Raw genomic sequence first — 23,091 nt, forward strand, 5'->3', positions numbered from 1 at the left:
CCCGGAACACGTGACAAAAGTAGGCCCGCGGGGGCGGGGCCGGCCGCTCCTGGCTCGGGCCCGCCCCCCGGAAGCGCCGGAATGGAGCGCGCCTGCGCAATGGGCGCGCAGGTCCTCCTTCCCTGGCAGGCGGCTCTCAGATTTGTGTTCCAGCCCTGGAAGGCAGCAGGAGAATGGGGGTTTTTTCCGCCTTTGTTCCCGGCTCATAGTTTCCCCACCAATGGGCCTTCAAAACCTACTGCTGCTACTACGGAGCTAGGCAGTCACTATCTCAGCTCTATGATGTCCGTTCTTCCACTAGAACCTTCCTTGAGCGATTGAGGTAACCGCGCCCTCGCGGGCTGAGTGTTGCTCGAGCGTGTTAGGGGCTTGGGAGCCGCCCGCTATTCCGATTGCGCATGTGTGGGAGGGTTTCCCTGACAGCGAGGGAAGCCTGGCGGTGGAGGAGGAGTGCTGACCATTGGCCTTCTGTACGCTTGTGCCCACCCGCTCGCCCACCGGCTCTCTCATTTGGGCCTATGTCTGCGGCCCTTGCCGGCTCTTTGTGCCCATCCTACTTGTGCGCTTTGGGCAAGTATTTACCCTGCCTGGAATTTCGTGACCCATCTGTCATGAAACACTGACCACTTAGGCGCTCTGACCCAAGATGAGCCTTCGGTTCCCATCCCGGTTCAGTAAAAAGGCATTAGCTGCATTCCAACCATTTGCACTGTGGTCGTTTCTGTAAAGGAATCGTTCCCAGTTTCTACTCTGAAGGAAGAGCATCCCCCTCCCCCCAAGAAAGGCCATTCCAAAATTCATTTCTTATGGACCAAAGTTAATACGAATAAACTGCTTTTCTGCAGTCCCAAAGTGTCAGTTACACACTTCCTAACTTCTTTCCAATCTGGCCATGATTTCTGTCTTGAGAACTGCCTCTCCTATCAGATTTTGGCCGTATCATTTGTTATCTTTAAGTTCTCTCTGTTCTTAGCTGTCTTAGGTCTGATTAGTCGTGGCCAACCGGCTACAGGTTTCCTTTTCTGTATACAGTCTTCGGTATTTGCATTGTGCTTAATCCTTAGGTCTGCCAAAAGGGCTGCTCATGAAAGTGTTCTTTTTAAGACAATTAAAAACCAGTGGAATGGAAAGAAAATGCTTCAGGCGTCCTGGGCTAGGCCCACCAACGCTGTATACATTCCTGCTAGGCGTAATATTCATTACTCTAAGTTCAAGTCGCATCTTACTGGTAAAATATTCTGCCAATGAAGGTGAGTTAAAATGAAAATGTGTATGTGGTACTTTTAATTATTTGTCTGGTGTTCTTATGAATAAATTATATATGATACCTTTTTAAAGTGCTATGCTTTGTGTCAATGATAAAGTGTATTTAAATTTTAAACTTTAACCTTATGAAATTTGGATCATTCAAGTGCAAAATAAAGCCCAATGAATCATAATATCTGATTATACTTCACCCAACAAGTGTTTCTGGATTTCTAGTCAAACGTACAATTGTAGCTTATTTGGAAATAGTTTGTTTGTTTAGTTTCTTGGCATTTGTGTGAGTCAGTATAGGTATTTCCTCAATGAGACAATGAAAATTTAAAGTTTGGTATGTATCTACTCAAGAAGCCTATTTTTGTAATTTAAATGTTTATACAAATTTTTAATTCCACAAAACTGCATTGGTTACTTCTTAACTATTGACAACTATAAAATCATGACATCATGACTTTTAGGGGCCTACTTGGGCTCCTACCTGTGAATGTAAGTCTTGACATCAGCTAATATTTATCTTTTGGGCCCTAGGCTCAGTTTTAATAGTATATTTGTTTCTTTCCTTGTTGCTCTGACAGAAATACCTGCCAAAGCAGGTTAAGGAGAAGGGATCTTTGGGATCACTATCAGAGAAGAGAGTAGGGTTCACTACGGCAGGAGGTCAGGCCAGCTAGTCACGTGGCACCCACAGGCATCAGGCAAGAAGACAGAGAGTCAATAAGCTTGGGGCCGAAGATGGCTGCTTTTCTTGAGTCTGTAGGTTCAGTTCCCAGCATCCACATGGCAACTGACTATAGCTGGAATCCCAGAAAGTTGAAATGTACTCCTCAGATCTCCTAAATACACTTCCTCCACTGTAGTCTTCTGCCACCTAGCTAGAATTCTCCCAACCAACCGACAGACATTACAGGAAAAATATTTTAAATTTTTTTTAAAAGTCACACCCAGCTCCTTTCCACCTGCTTCTTTAGTCTAAGACACTAGCCCAGGAAATGCTGTTCCCCAAAGGTAAGGTGGGTCTTCCCACCTCAAGGTAATTTACATAGTCCCTTACAGGCATGCTCAGAGGCTAGTCTAATTGAGATAATTCCTCACAGGTGTGACCAGAGGCCTAGACCTTTAATCATTCTAGGTCCTTGGTAATATTGACCATCACAGTCATAGAGTTCAAAGTGCGTAAGATTCAGACCATGTCCTTAAGAACTTGGTTTATTAGAAGAGATAAACATGTAAATATGTTATAGAAGTCTATTAGAAGAAATGAAATAGGGCATGGATCATCCCAGCATGGGAAGACGGCCCTCCTTCCCTCTCTCCCTCTTGACCCATTTCCCTCTTCCACCATACACTCAATAAAATAAATAAATGAAAAAAAAAAGAAATGCAATAAAAAGACTATGTCCAGGATGCAGAGATAGCCTATGAAAAAGTACTGTGTGTGTCTGGGAAAGGATGGTAGGTGGTGCCTAGGAAGCAGGGCCGCTTCTGACTAAACACCCACTGATTTCCCAGAAGACCAGCAATGTGGGGCTTTGGAGTCAAAGACAGCAACGTATAAGAAGGAACAGAGGCAAAAGAACCAACAGTTCAGGGAGAATTTGTAGTTAAGGACTTATTAGGTGATAGTGACCCACACCTTTAATCCCAGCACTTGGGAAGCTGAGACAGGCAGATCTCTAAGTCAAGGCCACCTTGGTCTACAGATCAAGTTTCAGGACAGGCAAGGCTACACACAGAAAAACCCTGTCTTGAAAAAAAAAAAGAGAGAGAGAGAGAATTATTGAGCAAAACACTTAAAAGTGTTGGCTCACAAAGTGGGTCTGACTAGAGAGAGAAGTAACACATTGTCTAGAGCTTCATATATGAAGCTGTGGTGTCCTGCCTAGAGTCTGGGCAGTTAGAGCTGCTTGCTAGTAGAATAGACTGGAAGAAAGCTAGTTAGACAGGAAATTATGAAAGTCAAGCCACAAGTGATGAAGACAAGCAACCCTGCTATCAGAATATAGACGATAGAGTCAAGAGATATTCAGTACACACACACACACATACACAGGGAGCCGGGCAGTTGTGGCACACTCCTTTAATCCCAGCACAGAGGCAGGCAGATTTCTGAGTTCCAAGGCCAGCCTGGTCTACAGAGTTGAGTTCCAGGACAGCCAGGGCTATACAGAGAAACCCTGTCTCAGAGGGAAAAAAAAATCAACGTTGAAATACTAGATATTTCAAATCTTTCTGGTTCAAGTTACAAGTACTTTGATAGTGGTTTTAGCTCAAATACGGTGGGGACTGTTAATAGGAAAAGTAACTTGGGTCAAGCTTGAAAAAAATTAGTCTTAGAGTATTCACCTCCTTGAGGCCAGGAGGAATGTCCTATTTACTAGTCTATTACAGTGACTGGCACAAATGCACTTAAGGAGACCACCTAGTAAAGGAGTAAAAGGGGGTAGTTCCTCGTAGATGTATTTGGTGAGCTTTAAATGTTGCAGGATTTCGATCTCAGTTATTCTTGAACTGATATTTAGACTCCAGGAGCAGCAGCTTGTGCAGATGAGAAGACAGAGCAATGAGAATTACATTAAGTGCAAAGCCAAAGTGCAGAACATTAAGAATTCATCAGAGCTGGGAGCCAGGGTCATGTGTATTTGAAAGGTTTTTAGTACCAGGATTTGGGAGGTGACGGCAGGGTGATGGCAGGAAGCAGAAGTTCAAGTGCTATATACAGAGTTTGCAAGTGCCCTGGGAGAGAAAGAGGGTTGGGGAAGGGAAGAGAGGTGGGGGTGCCCCTTCCCTGCAAAAAAATCACATTTTAGTTACTTTGTTGCTTGGAATGTAAAAGAGCTAGCAAAGGCAAGTTAAGGTAGGAAGAGTTTGTTTTGGCTTACAGTGTGAGAGGACAAAGTACATCGTGGCAGGGAAAGAGTTAAGATAGGCATGTGAGGCAGCAGCTAGTCATACCACTCCACAGGAATCAGAGATGAATCCTACCAGAGAGCTCACTCTCTCTCCCTTTCCTCTTCTCATTCAACCTGGACCCAAGGACACAGAGTACTTTGCATCACCACCTTCAGGATGCTTTTTCTTCATATAAAGCTCTCTGGAAACACCCCCACAAATGCACCTAGAAACATGTCACAGGGGACTCCACATCTAATAAAGATGACAGTGGAGAATAACCAGTTAACCAAAAGAGATACGGCAAAAGTGCCATGCGAGGAAAAGATAGAGATTAAAACAAGCCCAATAGCTCGTGTAGCTAGAAGATAGTTATCAGAAAAGGAGGAATTTGAGCCAGCCGTTGGTGGCACACACCTTTGAACCGAGCATTTGGGAGGCAAAGGAGAAGGATGTTTGAGTTTGAGACCAGCCTAGCCTACAGAGCTAGTTCTGGGACAGCCAAGATACACACACACACACACATACACAAAAGCCCTGTCATGAAAAAGAAAATGAGTAATTTGAGTACAATAGTAAAGTGAGAAAGCGATTGGGTGCTGACTGACAGACTTAAAGAGTGGGAAATGTATGGTAGGGCCAGGTGTCTTACATTTCATTTATCAAATTTTAAGCTTTATGAATGCTAAGAATTAGATTAATAAAGGAATAAAGAAACTATGCTTGAGTCAAAGTAGGTAGGTATTGAAGCTAATCCTGAGAAGGACAGATTCTGACAGGAGAATGGGCAGATAGCAAGGCCATGGTTCCTTCTCTGCAACTAGAGGAAAGCCACTTCTTTGTTTTTTGTTTTTTGTTTTTATCGAGACAGGGTTTCTCTGTGTAGCCCTGGCTGTCCTTGAACTCACTCTGTAGACCAGGCTGGCCTCCAACTCAGAAATCCGCCTGCCTCTGCCTCCCAAGTGCTGGGATTAAAGGCGTGTGCCACCACCGCCAGGCGAAAGCCACTTCTAAATATGTATAATTCTAAGTATGTATAAGAGCTAAGTGGACTGAGACCATACACTGTCACACAGTTTGGGATTATCTGTGAAAGGAATACTAGAAAGAACTAATAGAGAGTAAAAATGAGTTAGATAACATTGACGCAGTGTTCACTATTGTAATCTGAGCCTCCTCATGTCTCATTTTAGTTTGTTTGTATCTCATGATAAAGATTATGAAAAGTGTCTTTTAAGGGTAACAGTGTGATTTGAGTCTATCTTTAAAATGAGTAAAGGGAATAGATATTTGAACTATATAGTTGAACAAGCAAATACTTAAATTCAGCTGGATGTTTATTAAATGCCAGTTATGTGAACATGACCAAAGCCTGATCTATTTGTCATAGGACTTTACTTTCTAAGAGTTTTGTAACATAATAAATAATTATAATATAGTTTGTCAAATGCTGTTGTAGAGGTTGGTAGATGGTACCTAGAAACAAACAAGTAGTCAATTTGTCATATGTTGAATGTTCAAGGGATTCTGCAGCAAAGAGGGAGAGAATTGGAGAGAGAAGGTTAAATTGGCAAACCACCTGCCATGTTTGCCAAGTTTTAGTATAAAAGAAGCAACCAAATGTTTGCAAAGGAGAAATGCATTTTTTTATTTATTGAATATCATCTTCATTTACATTGCCAATGGTAAAACCTTTCCCGATTTCCCCCCTCCCCAAAGACCCCCACCCTTCCCCCCACCCCCTGCCTCCATGTATATGCCCCTCCACCCAACCCATTCCCACCCCCCTCCTCGATTTCCCTTTGTTGGGGGCATCTATTGAGCCTTCACCTGACCAAGGACCACTCCTCCCACTGATGCCCGACAAGGCATTCCTCTGCCACATTTTTGGCTGGAACCTTGTGTACCCCTTGGTTGATGGTTTAGTCCCTGAGAAATGCATTTCTAAAAATAGTACTTAATAAAGATTCTGTTTGTTCTTGTCACTATTATAAAGCAAGATGTTAACCATTTAGGAAAAAAAAAAAGTTATAACTAAGACCAAAGCATGCTAACCAAACCTCATGCTTAATTCAGTGGTTCTATTACCTGTAATATGCTTTATAATTCGTCAGTGGGTGTAGTGACCCAGAGTTACTGCCTCTCAGTCTTAAAAATAGCAAAGTTCTTTGCAAGATAGTTTGTTTTGTTTTTTTTTTTTTTCTGCTGCAGTTTACCATTTATGGCAGGGGCCAGGGATCCAGGCAGTGTTCTAGTATGTACTGTGAAATGTTGGAGAATTCTGACCTACAGTCGTGCCATTGGCAAAGTATAGCTTGAGTTTTGTAAGGCAAATAAGTCAGGCTAAATACTAATTCAGCCGGTAAATTCATAGGTGTTGCTGAGTCAGGTGTGAATGTCAGCAATCTGTTTAGAAGTCCATCTCTGGAAGCTGGAGAGATGGCTCAGCGGTTAAGGGCACTGACTGCTCTTCCAGAGGTCCTTAGTTCAAATCCCAGCAACCACATGGTGGCTCACAACCATCTGTAATAAGATTTGACACCCCCTTCTGTTATGTCTGAAGGCAGCCACAGTATACTTAAATATAATAAATAAATAAATAAAATCTTATAGCCAGGCGGTGGTGGTGCACACCTGTAATCCCAGCACTTTGGGAGGCAGAGGCAGGTGGATTTCTGAGTTCGAGACCAGCCTGGTCTACAGAATGAGTTCCAGGACAGGGAGGGCTATACAGAAAAACCCTGTCTCAAAAAAACCAAATCCAAAAAACCAAAAAAAAAAAAAAAGTCTGTCTCTGCCTCCTTCCCATGGAACTTTCTTTGGGCTTAATTTTAACCTCCCGACATATTTATCCAAACGTTGAGAAAAACTGTGCCAGCTAAAGACATTTAACGTAACAAGTGTTAAGTTTGATTTGTAAATTTAAAATATCTTAATTACATGTAAAACATGCAAATAAACTTGATGGCTTTAACTTTTCCTGTTACATTTCAGAAAACAAGTATGACTATCTCCCTACTACTGTGAACGTGTGCTCCGAGCTGATGAAGCTGATTCTCTGTGTGCTTGTGTCATTCTGTGTCATAAAGAAAGGTAATTGCTACATTGTCTGTTTCCTAAATCATGCTACCAAGAAACGGCAGAACTAGTGCGGCGTTTATATCAGTTAGTCTAGTCCAAGCATGAGTATATTTTTATAGGTAGAAAAACAGGATCAAAGAAAATATTAGAGACTTGTATTGGAAGGAGGGGAGCTAGGAGGTTTTCCATTGTATTTCCCAGTGTCCTGCCCCTCCTCACTTGTACCTGGGTTGGATTTCCTCAGTGCGCTTTTCTTAATTTTTCATCTCAGTTCCCCAGTTACGGACTTTGGCACTTTGGAGCATTCAAGTGCTTGCACAGGAAGTCTTCACACCACAGTTTCAGTCTGTGATGAGTTTCTAGTCCGTTGAGAGCATTTCATAATTTCATGAAATGTGTGCATTGCTTGAAGGTTTAAATTACCTTCTTTTTCTGTCTTTCTTTGCATTTTGTTTCCTTCACAGCTTGTCTCCAGAACTCTCTGGAAGTCTGGAGCAGGAATAATAGCTAAAACCAAGATTAGTAAAAGTTAACCATCTCCTAATCCATACACAGAACATTTCACTTACTCGTTCTCGTCGTTGATCACCCCTTGAGGGGAGAGCAAAAGCACAGAAGCTTCATTCTTTTCTACTTACTCTGCTGGTCTCTTGGTAGTACCTTCAGAGAAGTCAAACATGCGAGTCTGTCTGGAGTCCCTTTGAGTTACTAAGATTATGGTTCTGTCTCTGCTAAGGGTCTGGCAGGTTGTTTGTGACACACACACAGGTGGGGGAAGAGATACTAACAAATGCCATATTATCTTTTACTTCTGTAACCCTTAAGTCATTACAGAGGCAATTTAATAAAGCCCAGTTTATAAAATTACATTAGTAATTATAAAGTTTAGTGTACTTTCAATGGAAACATAAGCATTCTCATTGAAGAGCGTTTGCTTATTTTGTGATTGCTTTGTATAATTCATATATTTCTTTCTTCAGAAGATCATCAAAGTAGACATTTGAGATGTACTTCCTGGAAGGAATTCTCAAGTTTCATGAAGTGGTCCATTCCTGCCTTTCTGTACTTCCTGGACAACTTGATTGTCTTCTATGTCCTATCCTATCTTCAGCCCGTAAGTAACAGTGAAACAGAGGAAATGCCATTGAGAAGACACAAAGAAGTGAATCCCCAAACTGATCTTCCTTTTTCTCATTTCCACTGGCCTTCTGGCACTTCTCTAGAACCATCTGAATACTGATTTGCCTGTCTGTGCCAGATCAGCACATTGTTAATGATTTTGCTGGCTTTTTGGTGGGGTGGGGAATTGCTTTAGTTTGAGCTCTCTTACGACCACTCAAGACCTCCACTCAGACTTCCAGTATTAATTCAGAAAAATAATAAAGCTGATGGATTTCTTCTTACCTGCTTAAATGTAGTTTATCTATTTGTAAGTATTTATATCCATATTTTCTATATGACTTTTCCTGTTACTGTTTTTACATTTATGTGTTTGTGTATATACATGTGTACACATGTGCCATGGTAGGAATGTGGAGGCCAGAGCAGAATTTGTGGGCATCCATTCTCTCCTTCCACTATATGATCAATCAAACTCAGGTCATCTGGTGGCCCTTTTTTCTTTCTTTCTTTTTTTTTTTTTTTTTTTTTTTTTTGGTTTTTTTGGAGACAGGGTCTCTCTGTATAGCCCTGGCTGTCCTAAAACTCACTCTGTAGACCAGGCTGGCCTCAAACTAAGAAATCTGCCTGTCTCTGCCTCCCAAGTGCTGGGATTAAAGGCGTGCCCCACCCCCCCCCACCCCACCCCACCCCCCCCACCCCGGCTTCATCTGGTGGTTCTAAGCACTTTTTCCCATCTTGCTTGCCCCTTTCTAAATTAATCTTATCTACAGATTTCTTGTGGAACTATATCAATTAAGCTGATAATGCTAGGGAAAGGCATTGGTAATCACAACTAAAAGTCTTCTGCTTGAGTTTGGGATTCACACCTTTAAATCTAGCTAGTGCTTTAATGTTAGGGCAGGCAAATCTCTGAGATCTTTGAAGTCAGCCTGTTCTACCTAATGAGGCCCAGGACAGCCAGGACTATGTAGAGATCCTCACTCAAAGAAAGAGAAAGAAAAGAAAACAAAAGAAAAGAAAATCTGTTTTCTACTTTTACCTGTAGTCAGTTTGTTTTCCATTGTACCCTTCCCCCAAGATGTTTTAAAGTGGGAGTTTTTATTGCCTGTGCTATGTTTTTAAAAAATAGCAAATTAATCACTTTAATTATAAGTAGTATTCCTTCAATGTGAAGCCTTGATCTGCTTTAGAAACAAATGAAAAGGAGGGAACAATAGAACAGTAGGAATCAAGTGTTTGTGGCTTCACACACGGAAATGTGTGTGACTGGAGTGTTTCAAGTCTTCTGTCTGTAGAACAGAAGAAAACATGCTAAACCAGCTCAAAGGCAGGTGCTTAGGCCAACTGAACACCTCACCTGTGCTCCCGTCTGCTCTGTGATACAGGGGATGTTTTGTCTTTTGTTTGTTGTTTTCTTTTCCATTAATTTACTTATTTTACATCCCAGTCAGAGCTTCCCCACCTCCTCCTGTTCTGACACTTCCTCTCTCTCCTCTCCCCTCCCCCATGGGCCCTCCTCTCTTTCTCCTCCGAGATGGGGAGACCTCCCATGGATATCAACCCACTTTGGCATATCAAGTTGCAGTAAGACTAAGTGCATCTTCTCCTATTGCAGCTAGATAAGGCCATCTAGTTAGGGGAAGGGGACTCGGCCCCTCCTCCTCCTGCTACTAGGGGTTCCACCTGAGGACCAAGCTATGCATCTGTTACATGTGTGTAGGACAGAGTCCATCCTACGCATGCTCTGTTTGGTGTCTCAGTCTTTGGGAGCCCCTGTGGGCCCAGGTTAGTTGTTTCTGTAGATTCTGTTAGTTGTTTCTTGTGGTGTTCTTGATCTCTCTGACTCCTTCAGTCCCCTCCCCTCTTCCACAGGATTCCTTAGGTTCCGCCTAGTATTTGGCTTTGAGACTCTCTGCATCCGGTTTCATCAGCTTCTGGGTAAAACCACTTGGATGACTGTTATGCTAGCCTGCAAGCATACATAGTCTGCAAGTATAGCAGAAAATTATTAGTAGTGCCAGGGGTGGGCTCTCTCTCATGGCATGGGACTCAAGTTGGGGCAGTCATGGCTTGGCCATTCCCTCACTTCCTGCTCCCTCTTTATTCCCTGCACCTCTTATATGCAGAAAAAAATGTGGGTCGAAGGTTTTGTGTCTGGGTTTGGTATTCACATCTCTCCATTGGAAGTCTTGTCTGCTTATAGGAGGTGACTGTTTCATGTTCCATATCCCGTATTGCTAGGAGTCTTAGCTGGTGTCACCCTCACAGATTCCTGGGAATTTCCATTGTCCTAGATTTTTAGCTTGTCCCAGGACAGCTACCCCTTCCCCCCATTGATTCTAGTTCTCTCTCCTAGTTCTCGCTCCCATCATCCTCCCTACACCTGATCCCTCCTGTTTCTCTCCCTGCCCCCTTTCCTACACAGTTCCCTCTCTCCGTTCACCCGAAATGTCATTGTATTTTCCATTTTCAGTGTGATTTGTAATGATAGTAACTGTTCAGTTCATGTAACATACCTACTTCTAAATTCTTCTTTATACCTTTTCAGATTTGATAATTCCTATCACAGCAATGTGATTATTCATATTCAATAGTAAATATTATTTATGTTTAATTGGAAACTAACAGATTGGCTGTACATTTATACCCGTTTCCACAAGCCCAGTATTAAGCAAAATTGCAACTTCCTTATTCTTCTTCCGTATTTATTGCTTGGCTCTTCCTGAACAGCTATAACCACAAATGTTATGAAACAGATTATATGATTTATTATATTATTTCATGTCTAATTCTACTTAAGGAATTAAATAAAAGTGCATAGAAGTTTTAGGACAAGGACTATAATTAGATGCATTCTCTGGTGTTAGCACAGGAAGCAGCCAGACTGACTAGTTAAGAGCATTTGCACCTCTCAGTTGTGACTGCTCCACGCCACTACTTCCCGACTCTTACCAGCCTCTGTCCTCACCATCTCTTCCTCTTCTCCCCACCTGAAGCTCACAAACACTTGTGTCATAATGAGGTGCACTGAGAAAATCCACACACAGTCTCCCACACAGACGAATGATAAATGATTGTGAAGTTAGAAACATTGATTACCCTGATTCAATCATTATGCATTATGTATATATAGTAAATTACTGCTTTTTATGGCCAGTAAACACATATGATTGACTAATTCTTACTACAAAATTCAATAGAAAAACATTAGATTCTTAGAATTACAATTGGTTTTATTCAATTTCACTTTTTTGTTTTTAACTACTGTAGCTGTGCTTGCTTTTATTAGTGGTTATATAAGACTTGGTAGTTTCTGTTGTTTGTTAATTTGATTTCTTGGTGCAGAGTTTTACTATGTCTCAGACTACACGGGAGCTCAAGAGCCTCCTGCATTAGCCAGAAGGCTTTCTGGGTGCTAAAACTACAGATAGGTAACAGCGCACCTGGTTTCTCTGCATATTCACCCTAAAGTGATAGCAAGAAGTAAGGAAAAGTGAAACGAACTTTTTTAATATTGTTAAAAATTATTAGTATTACCAGATCCAGTTACAAATTAACAGTGGTAGAATTTCATATATTGTGTTCACTTTAAACAGAAATATAACTGCATTCACAAAAAACAAACTACTATAAAATCTAGGTAATACAGTTTTAAATGTTTAGAGTAATTCAAATCAATCCAAAAGACTATCTAATATGAATTATGTTTTAAGTCGTGTCATTTCAGCTGGAAAACTGATTCAGTTTCTAAAATAACAAAAATGCTTAAAGATGGACCTGCATTTTCCTACCATACAAGTAGACCTAGCACTTCTCTTTGCCCGTAAAGTAAACATTAAACATTGTAAGGGGAGTATGGTTAGAGACCGGTGGTAAGATGTGAACCGTCTTACTTGATTCCCAGAACTACACACAAAAATAGCATTTTTTTTTAAGAAGTCTATAAAGCGCTTTGACAGCTGTTAAAGTTAAAAAAAAAAAAAAGGATGCTTTGCTTTTAGATTTCATATTTCTTGTTCTGTATACATTCACGTCATTTATATATGCCTTTGCCAAACTTACACACGTATTGTCAGATCCTGACAATAACTTGATCATATCTGCATAAATTTAACAAGCAATAAAAATGGAATTTAATCCCCCAGTGAAACAGCTGCCCTAATAACCCCTCTGCTCTGAGACTAAAAAGCTTGTGTCGGGTGAACAGCGAGCCGGCAGGTCCTGAGGTCAGTGCTTCGCTTGGATTGTAATCCTACCTTCTCTCTCTTTCTAGGCCATGGCTGTTATCTTCTCGAATTTTAGCATTATAACAACAGCTCTTCTATTCAGGATAGTGCTGAAGTAAGTAATTCAGAATGGAAGCAACGCCGTTCTTTAAAGTGGGCCAGTCTGGCTTTAGATCAATTACACGAATGCTGATCCTTCAGAATCCATAGGCCACGATTTTGTATCTAACTGGCCTTGTATATTAGATACGTTGTTTATCCAGTGAGGAAAGCAGCTCGAGTGCTGTTTAAAACCTCTGCCATCGGGTATGTGAAATATCTTGAACTTTTCAAAAGTAATATATTTGATTACTATTTGTTAGTATTTTAATTTTTAGTGGGTTTTTTTTTTTATGTTTTAAGATCTTGTGACAAGATCTTACTTTGTAACTCAGAATAGCCTGGAACTCATAGTCTACCTGCTTCAACATCCCAAGTGCTAGGATGACTAGCCACACCCAGTCTAGCAGGGGCTGCACCCTTGAAGAACACTAACTCTCCCTGTTGTAGCTGCTATCAGTTCCTTATGGAGGGATGGGACTGTGTACCCACCTGCCTGCCCCATGCTGGGACTTCCTTTCTTCCTTGAGCTTGCATAGGTCTTGTGTACGCTGTCACAGTTGCCATGAGTTCACATACACATCTGCCCAGCTGTGTCCAGAAGACACTCTTTCCTTGAAATTATTCACCACCGCTAGCTCTCACATTCTTCTTGCCACGTCTTCCTCAGTTTGTCCTAAGCCTTGGGAGGAGGGAGCCACAGACAATCTCTTATTCTCTGAACTTAGACCACTTATAGGTATTTATGTTAATTACCACCTAATACAAAACAAAACTTCCGTGATGGGGGTTAAGAGGTACATTAATCTACAAGTATAATGATAAGTCATTAGGAGTTAGTTTAGTAGTATGCCCATTTAACAGAATAATGGTAATTACTTCTCTAGGGCCAATGACATTTCTAGCCTCAGGTTCCTGTGCCTGATAACAGTGCCAGGTATAGATTTCAACTTGTGGAGAGGCTCTAAAATTCATTCAGAAGAGGTCGGCTACTTCTGTGACATTTATGCCACTATTGTATCAGCAGGGATGTACTGCTAAGCTGATAGTTACTGTATTACTCAGGGTCCCCAGCTGGATAAGGTAGATGATTACCTTTCTCCTCTGATAGCATGTATAGCACCTTCCAGCACTATGAAAGCTAGCCTATATAAACCTTTCATAGGAGGCAGGAAATGATAATGGGGCCATTTCAAGGGGATGAAGGAGGGATCTCATGGAACACATACCATAGAAGTTCAAGGGGAAGAGGGAACAGAAAGGGTTATTAAGTGGGCTAGAGAATGGGGGGACATGTTAGAGGGGTAACTATGGAGAGGGATAACACCAAAGACCTTCCAAAAGCTCATGTGGAAATCACTGTAGAAATGTCCTGAAATATAGACATACATACGAGTCTAGATAGAGTTACCCTGTAATGTGACAGCAGTGCCCTACTGGATACTGCAGGCTAACAAAAAGGCAAGTCCCAGGAATAGCTGCCTCTTTTGAGTTATTAGCCAGTGAAACCCCCCATTCCATTTTCATCAGTTTGCCACAAGCTAGAGTTATCTGGGAAAAGAAACCTTGGTTTGAGACAATGCCTCCATCAGATTACCTGTAGGCAAGTCTTTGGGGGCATTATCTTGATTAATGCTTGATATGGATTGGGAGGACCCAACTCACTGCCAGCAATGTTCCTACCTGGCAGGTGGTACTGGATGGACTCCAGGCTAAGGAAGCCATGGAGAACACAGTAGTACGCAGCCTTCCTCCACGATCTCTATGTAGTTCCTGCCTCTAGTTTTCTGCCTTGCTTGGGTTTCTGCCTGGCTTCCTTCAGGGAGGAACTGTGATTATGTAAGCCAAATAAACTTCCCCCCAAGTTGCCGTTGGTCACAGTGTTTGTCATAGCAATAGAAAGCAAACAAGAGCATCCCCCAGGCATTACAGACCCTTGCCAGTGTTCTGGAGTCCCTCCAGGATCTGCATTAAGTCTGCCACTGAATACACCATGTACTTCACTCATAGAACATGGAGAAATCAGCTAATTTTCTTTGTATCCTTTCTGAAGAACTCTATGCAAACATGCAAACATAATTATTTTTATTAAGAGAATAAGAGAGAGAGAGAGAGAGAGTGAGAGAGAGAGAGGGAGGGAGAGGGAGAGGGAGAGAGGGAGGAGAGAGAGATGTGGGTATGACAGATGCTTCTGTGGTGCTATAGCATTCGTTGTGAGGCTCCATAGCCCAGCCCAGGTTGGCAGGCTTGTGTGTGTCCAGCCCCTTTGCCTACTGATCCTTCCCACTGCCCAGATTTGTTCAAAGTGGAAACCAACCAACGGCAGGCATCATTCCTCATGGCTTCTCTCACTGGTTGTTCTTGCCTTAGCAGAGTTGTGCCTACTTGATTCTGGGAAATAGCATTACTTGAGGCTGAGATTTTAGGGATAAAAATAAAAATGATCAATAATAATTTATCTATCAAGTATAAGTTTTCTCCAATAGAACCAGGAAAAAAAAGTGTTACTCATTAATACAATCATTTTCGCTGAAAGCATGCATTTCAGAAATCTTTATGATTTCATCATAACTCTGTATCCCTGAGAACTCACTCAGTGCTACTAGGAAATATATTTTGTGTGACTTTCTTGAGAGAGCAGTTACGTGAGTCTTATTATTGTTTTATTCTCTGAATTGCTTTAAATACACTAGAAACACAATAAAACTGCTCTTACCTGACACAGTTTAACCTAATAGCTTACTTAATAGGTAAGCTAATGATGGTAAAGTATGTATAGTCACCTCTAAGAATCCACAGAATTTGTTCTAGAATGCCAAATTCTAGAATGTGAAAATTGCTTAAATAACATGTAGTATCCCCATGTAATCTGCCACATTTTCCAAGTGCTTTATGTTGCATATGCTGCCTAGTATAATGTAATTGCTCTTCAAATAGTTTTAAATTATTTACCCTGCCTAATACAATGTAAATATTCCTCTTTTAGGAACAATAAACTCTTTTCCTGATTTGTGTTTCTCACATACTTTCAGTCCACTAAATCTGTGGATATAGAACTCGACTCACTGGACAGTAGTTCCTCTTAGTGGTTGGGAATATGTCAGAACCCAAACTGGATGCTCAAATAGTGTTAATCACTGCATATTGCTGAGTTTTTACCCACCTCCCAACACACACACAGACACACACACATCTATACACACACACAAAATTCATTTTCATTTTAACTAAACACTTAATCACATACATCACCATAACTTTTCTAGTTTGAGATTGTTTTATGGTTTGTAACAGCAAAATTGGGATAAGTTTCATTTTTCTTCAACTTCATGAACAGATTTTTTTTTTTTATCAAGAGACCTTAACAACCTTAACATATGTTTTCCTTTCCCTTTTGAATTGAATTTTTTCAGCATTTCACATAGAGGAAATATCTTCCAGCATCTCTGGAAGATTAAACTGTCAGTACCACACGTCCTTTGCATTTGGGGACTATTAGGTAAAATCAGAGTAGCTTGACTGCAAACGTTGTGATACTTTAGTGGTCTATCAGAGAGGTGCTGAGAAACTGGCAGGGAAGTTGCACACTAGAAACAAGGGGCAAAGGGGCAATTCACATGGAAGACAGGGCAAAAGGAGCAGGAGATTCTGTCATGCTCCTCATATAATGGACAATTAAAATCTTAGTGTTGGCAAGATGGCTCAGTGGATTAAAATGATTGCCGTGAAGACTGACGAACTGAATTCAGACCTTAGGGCACACATGGTGGAAGGAGAACCGTTTTGGCAAGTTGTCCTCTGACCTTCACATGTGCCTGTGTGCGTGCACATACCTGCATATGCACACATGCAAAATATAGTAAAAGAAATAATTTAAACAAAATAAATTGCCTTTTTATAATTTATCATTCGTGTGGTAAACTCTAAGAGACTACAAGATCATTTTATAAAAACATATCTAAAACAAATTAATGCCTATGAAAGCAGAAGCCCCCAGCCGTCCAGCTACACTCTGAGCATCAGGCACTGTCCTGCAGGGCAGTGGAGGGCTCTGCTCAGTGATCTCCTGCTGTCCACTAACTGAGCAGTGACGCAGCCATGCAGGGTCAAGGCATCACCTATGCACAGATCCACAGCTGATGGTTTATGAAATGTCATGTTTCTTTTCTGAAAATACCTCATGTTTATCCAAATTCTTAGTAACTTTTATCTTCCCTACAGCATTAGCTTGAATCAATATTTATTTGCAGTAGCTACTTTTGACTTTATTTCAGGGCTTTGCCTTTAGATTCTTTTTTTCACAATATTAGCAGAAAATCTATAACTGCCAGTATGAAAACTTCTCAAAGCTATAATGTTTCTCATCTGCCATGTATAATAATTCATTATCGTTATTTTTGTAAATTATCTATCCATTCTCTATCTACATTTTCTTTGCTAAGCCTTACTGAGTACCACCTGCGCCTTCAGCAGTGCTGTGGCTCTTTGTGGTTTTAACCCAGTGTAGTACGTCTATGACTAACCCTGTAACTGGGATCTAAATCTAGTTCTGTGAAAATCATCCGTGAAAAGGCATGATATACAGAGATACTGCTTCCTACGCTACCATACGCAGTTAGCAGTTTCAGAGAATGAAGCTGTAGAATTGAAGTCAGACTCAGTTTTCTGCATATGTCCTAGGGGTTTAGAATGAGTCTTAAAAGCTGTAGCTATCCAGGAGGAAGAAGATACACAAAGCCATGACAGATCTCCTTCTTATTCTTTCAGAAACACATGAGCAAGGAAAGCATTTACCCCTCACTTAGCTTTTTCCCTAAGAGCAAGAATTGCCTATAGTGTCCTAGGTGCTCAGTAAATCCTCTAGATAATAGATGTCACCTCCAGTTCTCACTTTGACACTTCTGCTTTTGTTGGAGTTCCCCATCTTAGGGGCCTTACAGACTGTCACCCACTGAGAGATAGGTAAACCTCCTTTGTGGCCTTTGTATAGTTGCTTTTCTGCCTTCCCTCTGCAAGTACCTGTCTCCAGTATAGTCCCCTGGCTCTTATATCTCATGTCTGCTATCACTTAGCTCAGGGCTTTCTCCTGAAGTCTAGTCTTCTTTGAGAAAATGTATCTATATTGATTACTAAAGCTTATCCATATTGCTTTTTCTGGTTCTTACAAACTGAGCTAAGGTCCTCTGTTAGAATTTACAGTTTATCACAATAAAAATCACTGTATTACAGGTCCAAGATAGCCATCAAAGACAGGAGTTACGCCTATAAATTCAAGGTAATTTGTAGGAAGGAGAAGATAAAAATGTCTCTGAAGCATTCTGAAAGTGAGTAGAGGGATAAGGTTTGAGACATAGGCCCATCAAGTTTATAGTGCACTTAAATTGTAGGGAATATTAGCAACTGGGTATAGTTTATTCACCCAAGTACTCACGTTCCCACATTTTCAGTAGAACATTTAACAGGGAAAGAGGAGTGAAAGCAGATATGGTAAAATCTTGTTTTCTCCCTTTTGCATAGGCGGCATCTGAACTGGATACAGTGGGCTTCCCTCCTGATTCTGTTCCTGTCTATTGTCGCCCTAACTGCCAGTACTAAAACATCGCAGCATGACTTGGCAGGACATGGATTTCATCATGATGCCTTCTTCACCCCGTCTAATTCCTGCCTTCATTTCAGGAGAGACTGTTCCCTAGGAGACAATTGTACATCGAAGGAGTGGACTTTCAGCGAAGTCCAATGGAACACCACAGCCAGGGTTTTTAGTCACATCCGTTTGGGCTTGGGCCACGTCCTGATTATAGTTCAGTGTTTTATTTCTTCAATGGCCAATATCTATAATGAGAAGATCCTGAAGGAGGGGACGCAGCTCACGGAGAGCATCTTCATACAGAATAGCAAGCTTTATTTCTTTGGCATTGTTTTTAACGGGCTAACCCTGGTCCTTCAGAGCAGTAACCGTGATCAGATTCAGAACTGTGGGTTTTTTTATGGCCACAATGCATTTTCAGTAGCCCTTATTTTCGTGACTGCCTTCCAGGGCCTTTCAGTGGCTTTTATCTTGAAATTCTTAGATAACATGTTTCATGTCTTGATGGCCCAGGTGACAACTGTCATCATCACAACAGTGTCCGTCCTGGTCTTTGACTTCAGGCCCTCCCTGGATTTTTTCCTAGAAGCCCCATCAGTCCTCCTGTCGATATTTATTTATAATGCTAGCAAACCTCAAAATCTCGAAAGTGCACCTAGGCAAGAAAGGATCCGAGATCTAAGTGGCAGCCTCTGGGAGCGGTCCAGTGGGGTAAGTTGGGTGAATGCTCCTTGTGCTTATTCTTAAGTTGAAAGCACACGTGTTCAAAAAAGAGAATGGCGTCAGTATATCAGAAAGTGTCTTAGAGCTCTAAGACTTATGGAAGTCACGCACTGGATTCCCGATGCTGGCAATGACTATGTAAGTCAAAGTGTCCCAAGGATTTTATGTGTTAACTATATAATTGTATCGCATAGAACTGAAAGCCCCAAATGTACCCTTCCCTTGTCTTATCCTGTTATCCTTCTATTGTTAGAAAGTGAGCCAAATACTTTATAGACAGGAGTAAAAGAACTGGTCATGGAGCTGTGTGCCCTGACTCCCAGTTTCTTGGTTTTCCACTACATGGTGGGTGGAAAAAAGGAACTAATCTCTTACATTGATCAATCATGTGACAGAAAACTTGCTACCTTAATCTTCTCCATAGTTATCTGTTTATTTCACATAAGAAAATGGTTTTTAACAAGAGCTCTCTTAGATAATAATATATTCTAAAAATATAGTTATTCTGAATTTACAGTTTTTGTCAACACACAAAGATGAACTATTTTATATCATGAGCCCATTTTACTCTATAGAAAAGTCTGTTATCTACTGGTCTCATAGAAAAAATCCACAAGTTGTATCTCTGAGGTTTTGATAACAGATTTTAAGATTTAAATAAAAACAAAAACAAAAAAAAACCCAACTAGATCATGTGTCCCCCAACTGAGTCAGCAAGAGTGTATACTCAGGAGTCCTCTGTTCTTACCGTGAGCTGATAATGACTGCTTGCCTTGCTCTTTAAGGAATTAAAAACAGATTAGTGCCACATTCAAGTCATTTACCATCCTTTAATCACTTCCTTAAAAGACTTGCAGGTGGTGGTCTTGGTCTGAGTAGAATACACTTCACTTTTTTCCTTATAACATTTTTTTTAGGTTTATCTCATTGTATGTATATGAGTGCTTTGCTTCCATGTGTGTACACCATGTGTGTGCCTGTGCCCTCAAAGATACGAGAGCATCAGATCCCCCAGGGACAGGGATTACAGGTGGTCGTTAGCCACAGATAGTTGTAAAGTACCATGTTGGTGCTAGGAGCCAAACTTGAGTCCTCTGAAATAAGTGCCCTTCACCTCTGAGCTGTCTCTCATGTCCCATCTTTGCTTTTGATCATTTCCTATACTAACTGTAGCAATTTCAACTATTTAATTTGACCAAATAATATACACAGTTAACAAAAACTCATAGTCCAATGAATAAGCCTTTGATTCATATATTCAGTAAGATATTGAAATGTCTCGAATTCTAACGAGTTACTCATTTCATGTCTCCTTTTAGGATGGAGAAGAGCTGGAAAGACTTACCAAACTCAAGAGTGACGACTCAGATGATGACACTCTGTAATGGTACCTGGTTGGTGGACAACTCCCACAAACTGTGTTTGCACATTTTCAGCATTTGTGGCAATTGTCTTTTCTGATAAACTGATGATGTTTGAAAGCATAGTATTCTTTACATGTCTCTAGCCACTGAATAAACAGCTCCGTCCAAGACATAGAGCAGCCACAGGGTGGCAGGGTTCTGAGACATGAGCATAACCGTGCAGAACTGAACACGTGATGAGTCATCGCACACATATGCAGACTGTCTCCTCAGCCTCCGGGTTCCAGAAATCATGTTAATTTGACCCTACAGATACACAAATGGACACAGCTTGCCAGATACTAATCATTGTGTCATATCATCTGTCTGGCAAGGTCATCTCTCCCTCTCTCTCTGTCATTGTTATATTTTCTAGGTTGTCCCTCAGATTTCAAGGTGTTAACAATACCTATTTTGCTTTTATTAAAGCAGTAAGACTCTAAAAGTTTTGGCTGAAACACGTAAGCATCTGGCTGTGCCGAAGATTTAAATAGCATCCTTTATGATAAATGTTTTTAAGCTATTCAGAAATAAAATTTCAAATTTTTATTTGTTTTTTTTTTTTGCGGGGGGAGGACTTGTAAGAAATTGTATTATTAGTAATCATCTTTTTTTAAAGCTTTATTTACCTGAACGTTGGTTGCCGCATTACCATAGTTAGCACTTGTGTTTTAAATCACCTAAGCTGCTGTGAAGCTGTTTGTTCATTTGTTTGCTTGCTCCATCCTCGGATTGTACTTTTACAAAATCTCAACATTATTACCTTTTGATGTTAAGTTACTATGCTAAGAATTCGGTTGTTTTATTTTTGAGTTATTAATTGAACTGTATAACAGTTATCTATCTATCTTTGTATAATATCCTATTCTAAAGTCAAGACTCTGGCTTTAGGACACCTTTATGAGCATCCTTTTGTAAAACACAGTAATGACTTTTAATGAGATAGAGTAGTACTACTCCAAGAGGGCCAGTAACCAGAAAGTCACCTCTCAACATCACTTCCTACTTATAAGTGCATGGTATTTCTCAAAACAGGTTTGCATGCAGCCAGTTGACTCTTCATTGGTAGAGCAGTCATGTGACAGATAATTAAACTGTAAGAAAATAGAGTGATGTGTCTCAGGTCTTACTGCTAAAGGGTAATAGAAACAAGCTTCAAGCCGGTGTGTTTGCAAACTCCTATACTGTAAATGTGAATTATAAGCTACCATGACGTTTGCACATTCCTTCTTCAAGTTTCCATGTATTTCTATATAATTTATTACTATTATTATAATTCACCTGTCTATCCAGAATAATATAACTGGCAATCATTGCTAAAACTTTTTAATTAAAGTAATTACTAAACTTTTATCTTGTATCTGTACTCTGTCTTATGAGATACAGCGTGGAACGCTTCTAAATTTTAAAACAATGAAATAAGGCAAATATTCAAGCAACGTAAAACTTCATTTTGACTAAATCTTGGTGTCTAAAGAATAGTTAAATTCTCTACCTCATCGTAGGCATTCTCACCAGAGTGATATGAAATGGGATCAACCAACGTGATTCAGTTTAAAAATAAGGAAAATAAGATAGAGAGAAATGAAATGGTGAGTACCCTTTACTCACCTTTAGAAATGAAAGCATGAAAATTATCTTACTGAGCTTCAGAAGAAATTGCAAAAGTGTCACCTGCAGGACACAGTATAGCAACCATGTGTGTCAATGGTATGGGGTAGTTTGATTTTTCTTACTTACAGATATTTTTTGTGTTCTTACTTTTTTTTTTTTTTTTTGGAAAACATTCATTGTTCATCATTGCGTTCACTTGACACTCCCTGAAAGGGCTAAACTGGAAATAAAATGTCAGATAGATGCACTTGAGTATATTAGAAGCATTACTGTTTTAAGAAGGACAGTGTGAGGGTACCCAGGTACTAATGGAGTGGGACTTGTATGACCTAAAAAGTTGTGACACAGAAAAGGGAATAGATACAATTGACATGGTTCTACTCCAGGAACAAAATGGCAGTGAGGTAGCAGGGTGACCCTTAGTCACACACATGGGGCAGAGATCCCAACATGTCATATTTCTCAGCATTGGACAAGGAAACAAGAGTGTGGATACTGACTGGGAGAGAGAACATGGCTGAGACCGAGATCCCAAGCCCTTCCCCAGCTGCTTCTCGTCCATAGGTTTTCAGGCTCTATGCACCGAGTGGCCCTGTCCGCACATATCTGCTCAGCTCACAGCTAAGGCTTATTTTCTTGTTTGACCTCTGAATTCCCATGAGGAAGCCTTGTCACTTTTGAGATAGATACCGTGGCATTGTAACTGCTAATGTTGCTGTAACGCCTTCTCTCTGTATAAGCCAACTGGCTGGATGTGCCCAGATCCTCCTCAGTCCTTTTCCCTTTTCCTGCAATGATTTTTATCTATGAGCTCTTAACATTCCAAGCAGAAAAGGCTAAGCGTAGTGGGTAAGAGGGTGATTTTCTGTCTCTGAAGCCTAGATCAGAGTTCCTGAAATCCACTTTTAATGAAGAAAACATTTGATAAAAATTTCAACATGAATTTTTTACTCTCATTAAAGTACATCCAAACAAGCCGGGCGGTGGTGGCGCACTCAGCACTCTGGGAGGCAGAGGCAGGCAGATTTCTGAGTTCAAGGCCAGCCTGGTCTACCAAGTGAGTTCCAGGACAGCCAGGGCTACA

At 40.8% G+C, this 23,091-nt stretch overlaps 1 protein-coding gene and 1 long non-coding RNA gene across 3 annotated transcripts; one reads left to right on the forward strand and one right to left on the reverse strand.

The window, feature by feature from the left end:
* The first annotated feature begins 82 nt into the window (after window positions 1–82).
* Slc35a5 (solute carrier family 35 member A5) lies at window positions 83–21,744 on the forward strand. 2 transcript variants are annotated; one of them, XM_052158792.1, is made up of 7 exons: window positions 84–322; window positions 1,065–1,250; window positions 7,147–7,245; window positions 8,214–8,347; window positions 12,629–12,696; window positions 18,198–18,978; window positions 20,310–21,744. In XM_052158792.1, exons 2-7 carry the CDS (start codon window positions 1,085–1,087, stop codon window positions 20,373–20,375), a joined length of 1,314 nt encoding a protein of 437 aa, XP_052014752.1. In that variant the 5' UTR covers window positions 84–322; window positions 1,065–1,084; the 3' UTR covers window positions 20,376–21,744. The 2 variants fall into 2 exon arrangements, with proteins under 2 accessions (XP_052014753.1, XP_052014752.1); XM_052158793.1 differs by lacking the exon at window positions 1,065–1,250 and having other exon boundaries at window positions 83–322.
* On the reverse strand, window positions 7,206–14,482 carry LOC127666073 (uncharacterized). The gene is made up of 3 exons (XR_007973536.1): window positions 14,364–14,482; window positions 13,173–13,362; window positions 7,206–7,740 (listed from the first exon to the last, which is right to left on the reverse strand). It is a non-coding gene; the product is annotated as an uncharacterized LOC127666073 (long non-coding RNA).
* Window positions 21,745–23,091: the final 1,347 nt, after the last annotated feature.

Source organism: Apodemus sylvaticus, chromosome 15, assembly GCF_947179515.1.
Source record: "Apodemus sylvaticus chromosome 15, mApoSyl1.1, whole genome shotgun sequence".
In the NCBI taxonomy this organism is placed as follows: domain Eukaryota; kingdom Metazoa; phylum Chordata; class Mammalia; order Rodentia; family Muridae; genus Apodemus; species Apodemus sylvaticus.